Source organism: Sphaerodactylus townsendi, linkage group LG12, assembly GCF_021028975.2.
Source record: "Sphaerodactylus townsendi isolate TG3544 linkage group LG12, MPM_Stown_v2.3, whole genome shotgun sequence".
NCBI lineage: Eukaryota > Metazoa > Chordata > Lepidosauria > Squamata > Sphaerodactylidae > Sphaerodactylus > Sphaerodactylus townsendi.
In genome coordinates this window covers 17,692,952-17,707,899 of record NC_059436.1, presented here as the reverse complement: position 1 = coordinate 17,707,899, position 14,948 = coordinate 17,692,952, and the positions used below count along the sequence as shown (strand labels likewise).

Here is a 14,948-nt window from a genome sequence, read left to right as displayed (position 1 = left end):
ATTTGCATGAGCATGTTCTTTTCTATAGAAATACCCTCATTTTAATAAATAAATGTGTGCCTTCTTGCATGTGACGGTCCCTGTCCTCGCCTCCAGATGCGGAGCACCAGGAAAGTGTCGGTGTGGCCAGTGGCCTTTGTGGGGGGCTTGCGCTACGAATCGCCCAAAGTCAATGCTGCGGGGAAAGTGTACGGCTGGAAGACCGTCTTCGACCCTCATCGGCCCTTCGCCATCGACATGGCAGGCTTTGCTGTGAATCTCAGGCTCATCCTCCAGCGACCTCAGGCTTACTTCAAACTGCGAGGGGTGAAGGGCGGCTACCAGGAGAGCAGCCTTCTCCGGGAGCTGGTGACCCTGAATGACCTTGAACCGAAAGCTGCCAATTGCACTAAGGTACCGTGCCCTTGACTCAAAGGAAGCCGCAGCCTTCTGCTGGCAAGACTCAGAGCGAGGCTGCGAATGACAGGATGTTTGGAGGCCATTCAACTGGGTAAATGACAACAAATTGAGTTTAGTGTGCACACAAGCAACAATCAGAACAAAGTCACTATGCCCAGGCAACAAAAGTAAGCAAAAGGTTGCTAACCAACGTCTAGCAATGAATAGAAATGAAATGCAAGGATCAAAGTCCTGTGTGAGAACCTGCTGCCAAAACACTAGTCTCACACCATCACTGTGAAAATAGCAAAAAAAAAAAAAAGTCCAGCGAGTCCAATATGCAGACCAGGTCTGCAGTGTACGCCTGTTTGTGGACTGACTGTAATTAAATTATGCACTAACACATTAAACACGTCACCCACTAGGCAGCCAATTTAGGTTTGGTATTTCTTATATATTAAGAACAATGCTCATCACATAAATTGCACCTTTCTCTGGTGTGGTAGGATCTGACAGCTTCTTGGAAAGCGTCTATTACCTATAGAACACCTCATATGCCAGTAAATGGCAAATTGGCACTGATGAAGACACCGAAGAGCGCAATTTTGTGTGATGCGTTCCTGCCAGCAATGAATTGAAGACCACAATATTTATGAACAAACTTTTGTAATCAACTGCAAGAACCTGGAATTTGAATGAATGTGGAAACACCTTTGAAGGGACTGTTTATGTTTAGATTATTGAATAGAAAAAGAGAAAAATAATTCATGTGATGATACAACAGTGAATGATGAAATTCTGTTGATATGAGATAGATATATGATTACAATTGTATGTGATGAGCATTGTTCCTTAATATATAAGAAATACCAAACCTAAATTGGCTGCCTAGTGGGTGACGTGTTTAATGTGTTAGTGCTTATTTAGACGTTACCTACATCTTTGTTACCTTTGTAATTAAATTACACCATTTAACATGGCATCCTAAAACAAACCCTTATGCCGCATAGCATTGAGCAGCTATCATCTTAGCCCCACTGGAAGGTATACGTCAGTGAAACTGGTTCTAGTATTTTATGGCATATAACATGATAGGGATCCCAGAACATTTTGAGCAAGATTGAATCATGTTGCCGAAGAAGCCGACAAGATTTCCACTAAATCCGGGGAACTCGTCATCTGCATACTGGGCTCTGGACATTTTTTGCTGTTTGCATAATGATGGTGTGAGACATTTTGGAAGCAGATTCTCACGTAGGACTTTTCCATTTCATTTCCATTCACTGTTAGAATAACTGCACATTTGTTAGCAACCTTTTGCTTATTTTTGTAGCCCAGGCATAAGGACTTTGTTCTGATCATTGCTTTGAGACCATTCATTCATATGTAACTTGAATGAAGCCAGAAGTAACTTGACAGCTAGAGTTGCCAGCTCTGGATTTCGAAAAAACTGGAAATTTTGAGGGTGGAACTTGAAAAGGGCGAAGTTTGGGAAGGGGAGTGGCAAGCCCCATCTGGAGGTGGGAACCCTATTTGATATCTATGTATTATTATCCCGCCCTACATCCAGAAAGTCTCAAGGCAGGTTACAACACAAGACATAAAAATAATAAAAACCAATATAATCTAATAACAATTATAACCTGTAACAATAATAAACCCTTTTAAAATTCATAAAACATACTTTAAAATGGCACATTACACAACCTTTTAGATGGAGGAAACAGCCCCCAAAGATATTCCATCGTTTGCTTTATATCTGTGGCCCTTTGGGCCTGGTGAGAGGTTTTAGGTGGTCCCTGAGACTGCACAAAAAGAGAGGAAAATCCTGAACACCCTTTCCTTCCTTTGGAGCTTGCACCATCTGTTGAAGATACCAGTGAGTTTCCTGAAAAGTAGCTGGTTTCTTCAGCCCCATAAGCAGCTGTGTTGGCAATTCCAGACAGACACTTGCTGTGCGCACTAGCGTTGAATCAAATGCCCCATCAAATTCAGCTCTGCAAAACCAGGAAGCAAAATATTCTCTAAATACTTTGCATCCTTATTTGACCTTATTTTTAAAAAATTAACTCCAAGATCTGGAATGATGCAGTAACTGGGGCAGATGACCATTGCAGGGAAGATACTTGCTAGTTGTTCTACCAGCCAGTAGAGAAAATCCATGTGCTTCTCTCTTGAGTATAGAGTGAAATGCATTTCCAGTTTTAAGATGGGGAGGGACACATTCACCAAGTATTTAAAAGTGAGAAACAGCAGGCCTAGGAGAACCATCCAGGCCAAGGCACTGGCCTTCCTCCTGCCTGGGCAGAGCAGATATTTGTTTCCAGGCCAGCTTGCTCAGGCAAAACTGAAAGAGCAGCGAGTAGGAAACAAGGAGATCAATTGAACATGCCGTTCATTGCCATAGCAACAAGGCGAGAACCATGTCAAGGTGAGGAACGTCATAAGTAAAGTACTGAAGGGGAACGGGAGAGAGAGCATCGCTCCAATGGGACACATTGTGGGCAATGGCCAGAGTAGATAGTCAAGAGAGCTGGGCAAGAGGGGGCATTTTGTAAAGGTTGGCACAGCCTTAGTGAAAGCAGGGGAAGAGTTGAGTTGCCAATGTTGCGGACTTGGCCAGGTTGGCCACAGTCCTGCTCAGCAGAAAACAAAGAAGCCACCCCCTACCTGCTGTTCACAGACATACGAGCAATGTCCTCATGCAGCCGGAGAGGTTTTGAGGCAGTCAGGACTGGCCGTCGGCAGCCCAAGTGCTCTACCCAGCCTTTAAACATATATTTTAATATTTATTTATTTACAAATATTACATACAAGAATTTAAAAAATATAAAAATGAAACAATCATATAACAAACAACACATTAACTAATATATACACTCACTCACACACATAATAAGAGGATAGAGGAGGGAGAGCTAATTAAAAAGATGTTTTAAAAGATTAATGGAGGACAGCGGCTTCTTAACAGCGTTTCCACCTGCCTGCTTCCACTGATCTTGGAGTTTCCTCTAGTTCAGGGGTCCCACTAGAGATTCCCAGACCCCACCTGTCAAATTGTGGGTCCCAACACTGGGGAGAGAGCATGGTGAAAGACTCACCCTCAACCAGCAAGAATTGCTCCTCAGTGGAAAGCCGCCATCATTCCAGAAGTCAATGCTCTATCCATCTATCCATCTATCCATTCATTCACATTTCTATCCCGCCCCATTCAGAAATTCTCAGGGTGGGTTACAACAATTAGACACAATAAACCATTTAAATACAGCATTAACACGAAAATAATAAACGCCTACAACATGTAAAAACAGTAGATTAATAAACAATGTATAAAAAAAATAGATGGCGTCTTAAAGAATCAAACTGTTCCGGAGGCCCAGAGGAGCTGTTGGTGTTGGCTGGAACTGTTGGGAACGGCCTGGTGGAACAACCCAGTTTTACAAAACCATGTGGATCGAGAATATCCAGCCTTGAGGGGTTTGCGTTATTTTCACCGTCTGTTTTGCACTGCAGAAATCCATTTCGGCACCTGATGGGCCTCCATTCACAACAGGCAGGCTACACTTGCTCTCACGTGGAGGTCGGGTTGCCAATCTCCAGGTGAGGTCTAGATTAGGCCCCTGGTGAAAATGGCTCCTTTGAAGGGTGGATGCTCTGGTATTATACCCTGCTGAGGTCCATCCCCTCTTGGAACCTCAGGCTCTGCCCTCGAGTCTCCAGAATTGCAAACCCAGAGTTGGTAACTCTTCAGCAGTCATTGGGGGGCTATGATACCTTGCCCCTGCCCAAGCTTCCATAGCAAAGAACGGCATATCTGAAGCTAGTCCGTGTTTGTTCAACCATGTGCCTCCCGAGAGCTCCCTTGTCCCCGTTATTGTTGCAAAGGGATAGGAAAGGATAGACAAGCCCAGGGAGGGTTGTGAACATTGATGAGATGATAGAACAGGTCCGTGACCAAGAGCACGTTGAAGGTTTGGGTTAATGCCCTGAGACACAGTGCCATAAAATGCATCATTTCTGCCCATGCTCTTGTTTCCCTGTCTCATTGGCTCAGGAGGCGAAGAGGAACCCCTATGAAGTCTTTTTGCCAGTCTTCTTTAAGACTTGGAGATGGGTCATTAGCCTCCTGGGAATATGGTTAGTCTTGCTATTGATTTAATAATAGACAATTATGCACAGACTTCTTCCTTTATCCCCGTTTCTCATTCAGATTCTCGTCTGGCACACAAGGACGGAGAAACCGGTACTGGTGAATGAGGGGAAGAAAGGCTTCACAGATCCCAATGTGGAAATCTGACATCAAGCAGCAGAGACAGTTTAACAGGTATGACTAAGCCAGATATTCTTAAACAGCAGAGAGAAATGATAACTTGGCACATGCAAAATACAGAGGGGTTGGCCAGATTCTTTCCTTGGTGTAAACTTGATTATTTTATCCTTTGGGATTCCTCGGGTTCAGAATCATCACACCTACTTTGTAATGGAGCTCAACAAAACAAAACAATTCGGTCAAGCTGAAAATAACCTTGGCAGCTGTCCCACCTGTCATATTTTGAAATAGCTTGGAAGGATGGATTGTATGGCATTATAGTCCGCTGAGGTCCCTTCCCACTCCAAACTCCACCCTTTCCAGCCTCCATGTTTTCAGGAATTTTGGGAATTTCCCAACCTGTAATTGGCAACCCTAGTTAGAACTCAGGCTCATTCTGCACATGCAGAATAATGCACTTTCAAACTGCTTTCAGTGCTCTTTGAAGCTGTGCGAAATAGCAACATCTACTTGCAAAGAGTTGTGAAAGTGGTTTGAAAATGCATTATTTTGCGTGTGCGGAAGGGGCCTCAGACAGTAGCATCTTGCTGTGAATTGAGCAAACGCATGACAACTGAGTTGCTGTTTTAATTTATAGCATATTCCCTTTTGCGGAGTCTTGAGCCAGCCATCCAGTCTCCAGGATTGGTCCAAATACTTTGAACATACTGAGAGCAACCAAGTGTACCAATCAAACCAATCCAAACTCCTGAGACTCTCCTGACCTTCCTTGCACACTCTGGACAAAGAAGGGAAACTCTACACCTGCTGGAGATGACAAACCAGTGACATACAAAACAAAACAGAAGCACAGCAGCCGTGGAGCTGGCGTCACTTTTGGTTCGAGGTGAGGAGCCTCATGGGACGCTGTGAGTGGGAAGTGCGCTGGATGCACGCAGATGGAAGCATGCCTGAGGAAAAACCCACTGGGAGCCAAGATTCAGACGAAGGGGCTTCCACGGGACATTGATAAGGATAACGGTTTCCATTTTGGACCCTGACAGCGTCCTTCCTTCTCTCAAGGGGACACGATCTATTTGGGCATGATCGGCGAGAGGAGAAGCTGGGTTCAGCAGTGGCACCACTGCTCTTAAATTATATTTATTGCGCTGCAAAAAAAAGTGATTGGGTTTAGCCTGAAGAGGGAGGGGCGGAGAAAAAGACTGGCAGTTGCAAATTAGCAGATCACCTTTGTCCCTTTCCTGCAATCTGTACCTCTTTCATCAGCTCCAGGGAGATTGGGAAGGGGGTTGTGCTCTCCTGTGAAATGTTCTCAGCACTCATGTGAGCATTTACTTCTGCCCTCCATTTAAATCACAGCCTTGACCCTTCTGAGCTGGGCCTTGCCAAGCTGCATGAGTTGCATCAGACAGCAATGTGTGCCTACCTCAACAAGGTTTGCGGTTTGTGATCTGCTCCCCCCCCCTACATCTCCAAAGGGGTTTTTCTGGAAATTTGGCTGACACAAGACTTTTGGCTTTGCTCCAACTTTCCAGGATGTGGAAAAGCTAAAAAGCGATAGGGTATCGTTGGTTCCCCTGCCAAGGTGATGTAGGGCATGTAAGATCGGTTTTCAATATGTGGCCTCTTGTCCCAGACAGTGTCGCAACCATGAGGGGACTGCTTAAAAATCATTTGGGTCATGCAGGCAGAGGCCAAAACCAGAAATTCCATTAGTGAATAAATGAAACCTACTATCTTCAAAGCCCTGCTGAAAAGCCACCTGCGACTCGCAACAGGTTTCCTCAGGAGGGGTCCCCAATCTTTTGCAGCCCCTGGGCACCTTTGTAATTCAGATACTATGTGGTGGGCGCAGTCTCAAAATGGCTGCTGCAGGAGGTGGAGCCTGCTACAAAATGGCTTCTACAGCTTACCTTCCGTTACAGCATGAAGATTCTTGTGCTGGGGTAGCATCTGCTGCCAAAGCAGCATTTTAAAAATCTGCACAGCCAATCAAATCTCTAACACCAATCAGAAGTCTTGTTGGATCTGTCCTGACCACTCTCTAAAAATACCTGGGGGGGGGGGGCAGGAAAGGTGTCAGAACGTGCCATGGTGCCTGTGGGTGCCACATTGTGGGCACATGGTCTTACATAACACTCCCTTAGTACAAGGAGGTGTGCGCAGGAAAAAAAAATACACTGATGCAAGCCCCTTTTAAACCAAGTGGCCATCCTAGAGCAGTCAACATATTAACAGGAATGTGGAGTCTGGTCTGCACCTATTCAGGCTGCAGAGGTGTATCCTATTTTTGAATATTTTCCCTGCATGTAGTAAACGAGCAGCTCAGGGAGAGGACCGTACTGAACTCTTATTTTCACTGTTCTTGCTATATTACATGCAGAAGGCTTTTTTTGAGGGGGAGCATTCAACAGCCCAAGAGTTCCTGCATGCTTTTAGAAGCACAGCCAAAAATTCTGTGCAGTGTGTCCACGGGCTCCCTTTTAAATCTCTCTGGGAGCAAGAACGGTCATGAGCACGCGAGAGCTTCACGGCAACACCGTCACAGTCCTTGACGCACCTTGGAGGAAGTAAGTCACTTGGGTGAAAAAGATCAGAATTCTTCAGCACAAAATTGACATGCTCCAGCTCAAGGCATGATTCATGCACATTTTAGACATGGGAAGATTTTACGGCGTGACTTCAATATAAGGCAGCTTGGGCCAAATTAGAGAATAAGAAGAGGAGGTTGGATTTATATCCCCCCTTTCTCTCCTATAAGGAGACTCAAAGGGGCTTACAATCTCCTTTCCCTTCCCTCCCCCCATGTGAGGTGGGTGGGGCTGATAGCTCCAAAGAACTGTGACTAGCCCAAGGTCACCCAGCTGGCATGTGTTGGAGTGCACAAGCTAATCTGGTTCCCCAGATAAGCCTCCACAGCTCAAGTGGCAGAGTAGGGAATCAAACCCGGTTCTCCAGATTAGTGTACACCTGCTTTTAACCATTACACCACGCTGGCTCCCTAGCATTGCTCGTTCCCCAGGTAAGTGGCCATCTAGTTCAAGAGGGACCAGCTTTGGCCCAGTGACAAATCATTCCCTTTGGTCATTTGCCCTTCTTCACACAGAAGATGCCCAAGAAAGGGAGCAGCTTCTGCACTCTGTTCTCTGCCTGCTGGAGGTGATGAATGGATTGGAGCCAATTATGAGACAAGTTGATATGAGAGAGAGAGAGAGAGAGAGAGAGAGAGAGAGAGCTGGGAAGGCCTTGGTCTCCTGCAGGAAAGGCTCGGTTGGCAGAAAAAAGTGGGCTGACTTCTTGGTGAGCAGACTTAAGTCCACTTCAGCTTGTGTGCCGGAATTACCTTTGCAAGAGAGAAAACAAATTGATTCTTCAAAATAGAAAAACGATACCTCCACACTAATTCGAGCCTGGGGGAAGCCAAGAATACTGTGTCAACAAAAAGCAGTCTCTCGGCCCTTTAGAGAACAGCATATTTACTGCAGTAAAACCAATGGTGAGCTCCAGGGACAACCGAATAACAGCGCACTCCTACGCAGAGCTACTCCAGTCTATGCTAACAGAAATCATTCCACTTAGGTGGGAATAAATCTGTTTAGGGCTACCATAAGACACTGCTAACCCTACTGGACTAGATAATAGTGGAGGTGTGAAATCTAATCCAACTGAGCAGTTTCAGTGCTGGTCTGTGCAAACAGCAGGGTTTCTGGGGTCTTCCAATTCAGACTGCAAGTTGGGGCAAGGCCAAATTCCAACAACCCCCCCCCCCCCAATATTTTATTTGCACAGCAGTCAAAGTGCATGGAGTGGAAAAACAAGCCCCTGCTCCAAGGCGTATATTCCTCAAATCCCTGCACAAAGAAATCTAGTGTTGCAGGGAGGAAGCTAGAATAAAACCTTTCTCTCCTTAGCATCTATACTGCATATAAGACTGGCGTGGGGGCAATGATTCCTGGCTTCAATCTGAAGCAGTGGAGTCCAGAAACAACCTTGAGTTTATGATCCATTGGTGCTAGAGAGTAGGACAAAACGTCCGCCTTTTGTTGAATTTTGGAAACCCGCGCCCCCGTGATTCACTCAGCCACTCGGTGCAGGCATTTCCAATCCACTCCTGCCACACAGCCAGCAATTGCTAAAGATCGGGAGAAAGCTGTTATTCGTAAAGCTTATGCCCTGCACTGTTTCAAAAAATGCTACTTGCATATGCAGATGGGTGGGGCACAGGGGCTTCTTTGAACAGTAACTGATCTACTTAATCCAGGGCCTCTTGGACAGAGCTGGTGCCAGAATCTCAGAAAATTAAAGACCAAAGACACTGACCCCCCCCCCCCCCTTCAAATTTCCTCTCTAGGTTGTTTTCTGATTTCAAACAATTTAACGGACCCCAACAGTCTTCTGGTTCTCTTCAAACACATGAAAAAGAAAGTTTAAAGCACAATTATACCTGCCAGCTATAGAAAAAAGAAGATAATCCTGTACAGGGAAAAATGCACTTATTTTTTTAACCCTTAACCTCTAGCTATGATGATGCATAAGACAGTGTGGAATCGAATCATTCTTTGAACTAACAACGGATCTCTATATACTTCCGGGCATTTAAAACCAATAGTCAAAATAACAGAGACCATTTATTGGGAGGGGGGGGAGTAGATTTATAATTTTTTTGACATATTCATCAAACTATCAGTTGGAGAGATTTCACCCACCCCCCACCCCCGCCCCCAAGTTGTGATAAGACTTTTTCGTCCCAATTCTGAAATGGTGTATCATCACTTTTAATGAAACTGCATTAAAACTAAAATCCGATTACAGCAACAAAATGTAGATACTGGATACCAGGAACCTCTTAAGCATGTAGGCTTTGGTCCAGAGCTAGAGTCTGCAGCATTCGAACACTCAAACCCCGATCTATTTTATCAAAGGGAATAGAGAGGCATTTGTGTTTCGTTTAGAAAAGACTCAAGCTCTTATGATACAAGGGTTCTTTCCGACGATGGTTGTCCTCTTTTATTTGCATGTCTGTTTTATTGGTGACAACAATAACCCTGCCAGATAACAGCAAACCATAAAGATCCAATCAAAAGGCCGCATCCTGAAATACCAGCCCTCTTTTTGGGGGGAGTTTGCAAAATATGCTCTCTGCTGATGGAAGGCCTCAGGCACGCACCTGGTCTTTGCCTTGGCTCTGCCAAGCCTTTGAGGGCAGGGGGTACAGCAAGTAGAAGGTACACAGACTGGGTGGGAGGGTGGGCTATATTCCCACCTGCACTGTCCATTCTCAGTTTTAATTCAACTGTATTTAATTTGTTAAATAAAATTAAATATGGTTTTTAACAGCTGGTGTGCGTCTGCTGGCTAGGGAGCCTTGGAGGCAGAGATCAAAGCCCTTGTCAGCCTCAGTGGCTGCTAGAAGGTCAAGTGCCAAAATGGACAGAAGAGGTGCGTGGGCAGGACACGGGAGGAAAAGGGGAACCCGTGAAATATACTTGGTTAAAAGCTCCCTGTGGGAAGACTGGGGGAGGAGGGAGAGAAGAGAACCTTGTTCTAGCAAGGAGGGAATAGAACAAAATATTCTCAAAAGAGGCACTGAGTTAAGCTTCTGAAAATCTTGAGCCTTTGGGAATCGGCAATGTTTGCCTTGAGAATAAATCTCTGTGGGGAAGGGGGTGCTCATTGCGGGAGGAGGAGAAGAAACAGAGGCCTCTCTGTGTGTGTATGCATGAGAGAGAGAACACACTGTTACTTCTTTGTTTTGTATTCCTCTCTTTTAAAATGTCAGTTCAAAGGCATTTTTTTTTAAAAAAATAGCAACCTAAAGTCAAAAATTTCATGGGATTCAGCCCTCTGTCTCCACAAGTGCTATCTCAGGCTAAGAATCTGGAGGGGAGGGCAGCTCATGCCTTAAATAAATACTCCCCTCTGTTATGGTGTCTTACGACAGCTTCAATCTGACCTGGCTGAGCTGGACCCCAACCCAGAAACCCTGTCAAACATTTGAGAATAAGTGAAAATACTTGCCCAGTAAAGATAACACCACTGAGGACTGTATGCCAGTTGCCAGAGATATAGCTAGCACTGGTTAAAGTGGTTGTGTTAGTTCTGAACAGGACTTCAACATACCAGGGGGATATGTCAGATTTTGACTGGTCTCCTATATTAAAACTAAAACTGTGCACCGTGTATTCGAGTGAGAAAAGCTTAGTGCAGTGCTCTTCCTGAGAGGCCAAGGACGTTCAAGGAAGGTTTTTTTCCCCATGTGGGAAAGCCCTCAAAACTAGGAAAACACTCCATCTTGTCCCTGCCCACTCCCTCCCCCCACCCCCCCAGCATTTATGTACACAACATTCACATGGCTCTTTGAGGGCTTTTTGAACAGTAAAAATCCCGCAGCTTAACTTGTTAGAATTAATGCAAAAAACATGGAAGCTACTTTTCTACCCAGCCAGATCAATTACTGAATCAGGCACCTAAGAATGGAAGAAGAGATTTCCTTTCCTTCACAGTAAAAGTGGGTTCCGTTGACTGAAAAGCACAGGATGCCCCAGTCGGTCTATTGCACAAAATGTTTTTCTCTCTCTTCCGGCTGCAAACAACGTGGTGTCCAGTCCACATCCAGTCAGTCTGAGATGAGCTTCTTCAACCTGGCAGATTACTGATCGCCCGTGCCGACTTGCTCCCTTGCCAGATCCGCAGCACCGTTGTGAGAGCCGAGGTCAGAGGATTCGCAGAAGTGGTGAGCTCCGCTGGAAAGGCTTTGGACTTCCCTGCTTCAAGTATTTAGAGTTAGCATCCCAAATTCACTGGCAAGGGGCATGTATGTCCGTCTGGTTTAAGAAGACCAGACCCTGCCAGCCCCCAGATCTTGTGACCCCAAATTCGTTTCAGACGCATACCCACAAACAACATAGAAAAGGAACCGATTGGGAGCTGAGACGGGGGGCGGGGGGATGGCAGATAAAAGGCCCGGCTCAGTCCACATAATGGGTCCTTCCTAAGAAAGGCAAGTCCACGGACTGGATTATCCGGCCTGCAACACGTTCTTCAAAAATCACGATCTGGAGAAGAAACAGGACGGAAAGGAAAAGTGTTGAGAGTAAAGAAATCATGACAGAAGACCTTTCTTTTTTCTTGAATGCCCCAAGATCAGACCCAGATTGTGCCTTTACTTATTTAGACAGAACATGTTATGACGCCTCTCCAGAGATATAAGCAAGGCAGCTAACGATAGAAAAAGGTAAAAGGTTAAAAAAAGTTTTAAAAAGGTTAAAAAAAATTAGAAATGCAAATTTAAACAACAGAACAGTTCAGTAAAAACAAACTCTCCGCAGTAATGAAAAACTCCAGTCTATAATCACAGAAGAGGAGGAGGAGGAGGAGTTTGGATTAATACCTTTCTCTTCTGTAAGGAATCTGAAAGCGGCTTACAAACTCCTTTCCCCACAACAGACACCCTGTGAGGCAGGCGGGGCTGAGAGATTACAGAGAGAACTGTGACTAGCCCAAGTTCACCCAGATGGCTTCATGTGTAGGAGGGGGGAAAACAAATTCAATTCACCAGATAAGAGTCCACCGCTCATGTGGAGGAACAGGGAATCAAACCCAGTTCTGCAGATTAGAATTCTCCCGCTCTTAACCACTGCATCACGCTGGTAATACTTCAACCGCATAAAATAATGGTATGAGCATAAAGGCAGGTCATAAAAAACATCCATCAGGTGGGGAATGCAGGGCAATGAAGTTTCACCTAAGAACAATTAAAACGTTGGTATATTTTAACCGGGCAACTACATGCTAATAGGGTAGGCATCCGATAGCCCTCAAGGGGGAGGGACTTCCAAAGAAGGGGGCTACCACGAAGAATGCCCTGTCTCTAGTTCCCACCAGCTTCTCCTCTGTGGGAGGAGACTGAGATAGAAAGGCTTGACACGATAACATTAACAGGGAAGCTGGATAAAAAACATCTGTGGAAGAAGGAGAAGGTGGGTAAAATGGACCAGGGTTCTAAGGGAACAGTTTCCGTTGAAAATGGCCTCCAGAACCAATTTCGACACTGGTGTTGAGGGGAAGACATCCCAAATATGGGTCTTTCCCCCATAATGGAGCCTTAAAGCACCCTCGGAGGACCGCTTTTGATGAGGCACAGCGCTGTGGCTCCAATCCAATCCTTTCTGCCTCTAGAAAACTAGCAGGACAGGGCGAAGTGAGAACCTTCCCCTGATGGATTATTTTCACAATCTGTGACTGACCTCATTGTCTCCTTGATGCAGCCATGTCTTTGGGAGGTAGAGTGTTTCTTGAGGGCCGATTTTCCAGTAGCGGCCCAGGTTCTTCCCATTGACAAACACAACACCCTTTTCCCAACCCTGCAAAGCAGAAAAAGAACAGGGGCTTCAGCGGGACCACAGCTGTGCCCGCCACCACATCCCTCTCCTGCCACCACGTAACGTCTTTCGCTGTAGCAGGGAGGACAATGTCCAGACGTCTTCATACAAACAGCAGCTCAGTTTATTATCATCAGAGAAAAGCCTGGAGACACGAAGGATGGTGGAGGATGACGGGGGAGTAACTACAGGCTCATAATAAAACACCAGGCTACACAAATACATTGCAGGTATGATGGAAGAATGATCTTATCTAAAGGAATGAACACCACATGAGCACTCCAACATGGCAATGATCTTCATCAGGTTGCCAGGGAGGTTCCCATCACCCTAACAATCCAAGGAGGTTCTGAAGAGTAAACCTGCCATTTTTTTTTTACTATCAAGTCATAGCTGACTTACGGTGGAGTTTCCAAGGCAAGAGACATTCAGAGATGGCCTGCCTCCTCATCACGCCCCTGTATTTCTGGGAGGCCTCCCTGTCCAAATACTAGCCAGGGTCAGGGCTGAAAAGTCTTGAAGAAGAAGAGTTTGGATTTATGCCCCCATCTTTCTCTCCTGTAAGGAGACTCAAGGTGGCTTACAAGCTCCTTTCCCTTCCCCTCCCCACAACTGACACCTTGTGAGGCAGGTGGGGCTGAGAGAGTTCCAAGGAACTGTAACTCGCCCAAAGTCACCCAGCAGGAATGTAGGCGTGCAGAAACACATCTGGTTCACCAGATAAGCCTCTGCCGCTTAGGTGGAGGAGTGGGGAATCAAACCCAGTTCTCCAGATTAGAATCCACCTGCTCTTAACCACTACACCATGCTGGCTGAGGGTGTGTGACTCTCCCGAGGTCACCCAGGGAGCTTCCACAGCACAAGTGGGGATTTGAGCTTGGGTTTCCCAGCTTCAAGTTCGACGCCTTGACCACATCGCCATGCTGGCTTTCACAAGTTCTACATACTATCAAATAATTCTGCCGAGGGCAACAAGAAATCGCACTCTGCTGGTATCCACAACATGGAGTTCCATGACTAGGGGTCTCCTCTCTCTGTCTTCTTTTCCATACCCAGCGTGATAATAAAAACGAATATCCACTCCTGCAACTGCAGGCAGCGTCCTGGGCAGGCAGCAGGTTTAAAATTCAAATTGACAGAATGTCACGCACCCCTCAAAAACAATGCACGGTAAAAACAAAACTGCACAACCTGTTACAAATCATGAGAAATATGCAAGCTATAACAATGAATCAGGTCTGCATTATCTTTTTTAAAAATTGCATAATTAAGTCACCTTCAGTGCTCATGAGATAGCGTGACAATTTTGATCCGCATCACACGTATGCATTCTGGCAGATACATTCCCTGAGCAAGGAACTGCAGCATGTGAGAAAATAAGCCACAGATGTAAGGGAACGTGCTCTACTACATCCCCAGTCATGTTGGACAATGGCATTCCTTTCTCCAAGGAGCTTGCAGCTGAAGAAAGGATGTGACCTTGGTCAGGTAACCACTCTCCCCAGAAAGGGCCCTGATCACGAAACATTATTTCCCCTAACGTCATTGCAAAATAACCAAAAGTTTACCTCCAGCTTCAAGAAAGTGTCTTGAGGCATATATTGCACTTGTAGGGTTCCTCGGAAGAAAGCAGGGCCCTCCACACTGTCTGGAACTGGGCTCCAAGAGGAGGACTCTCGAAGGCTGTGAGAGGGAAAGAAACGGCTGAGAAAACAGAAGTCCATCCAAAAATTCCTCTGAGAATAACTCCAGAGGACAGACTGTCATGTATATTTGTATACAGTAAATTCCTTACATGGTGGTTTCAGAGGTAGCCATGTTGCTCCATAGTACGAGAGCTTAGAGATCAACCATATGACTTTTTTTCAAGAGTCAAAGCTTGACAAAGATAACTCTGACCCTTGAAAGCTCACACTTGC

General features: G+C 45.6%; 2 protein-coding genes across 6 annotated transcripts in view; one reads left to right on the top strand and one right to left on the bottom strand.

Moving 5' to 3' along the window:
* The window catches only part of B3GAT1 (beta-1,3-glucuronyltransferase 1), a 63,340-nt gene extending 55,895 nt beyond the window's left edge, over nucleotides 1–7,445 (top strand). For 3 of the 4 annotated variants that reach the window (XM_048513203.1, XM_048513199.1, XM_048513201.1), the window contains 3 exons: nucleotides 97–393; nucleotides 4,589–4,702; nucleotides 5,286–7,445. In XM_048513203.1, coding sequence (XP_048369160.1) covers nucleotides 97–393; nucleotides 4,589–4,675 — 384 coding nt within the window. In that variant the 3' untranslated portion in view covers nucleotides 4,676–4,702; nucleotides 5,286–7,445. The remainder of the gene's footprint in view (nucleotides 1–96; nucleotides 394–4,588; nucleotides 4,703–5,285) is intronic. The other variant, XM_048513200.1, reaches the window with a different exon arrangement.
* Nucleotides 7,446–9,263: 1,818 nt separating this feature from the next.
* GLB1L2 (galactosidase beta 1 like 2) overlaps nucleotides 9,264–14,948 on the bottom strand; it is a 63,528-nt gene continuing 57,843 nt past the window's right edge. For both annotated transcript variants that reach the window (XM_048512511.1, XM_048512512.1), the window contains 3 exons: nucleotides 14,598–14,712; nucleotides 12,895–13,011; nucleotides 9,264–11,703 (listed from right to left, as the gene is read on the bottom strand). In XM_048512511.1, the coding sequence (XP_048368468.1) occupies nucleotides 11,617–11,703; nucleotides 12,895–13,011; nucleotides 14,598–14,712 (319 nt within the window). In that variant the 3' untranslated portion in view covers nucleotides 9,264–11,616. The remainder of the gene's footprint in view (nucleotides 11,704–12,894; nucleotides 13,012–14,597; nucleotides 14,713–14,948) is intronic.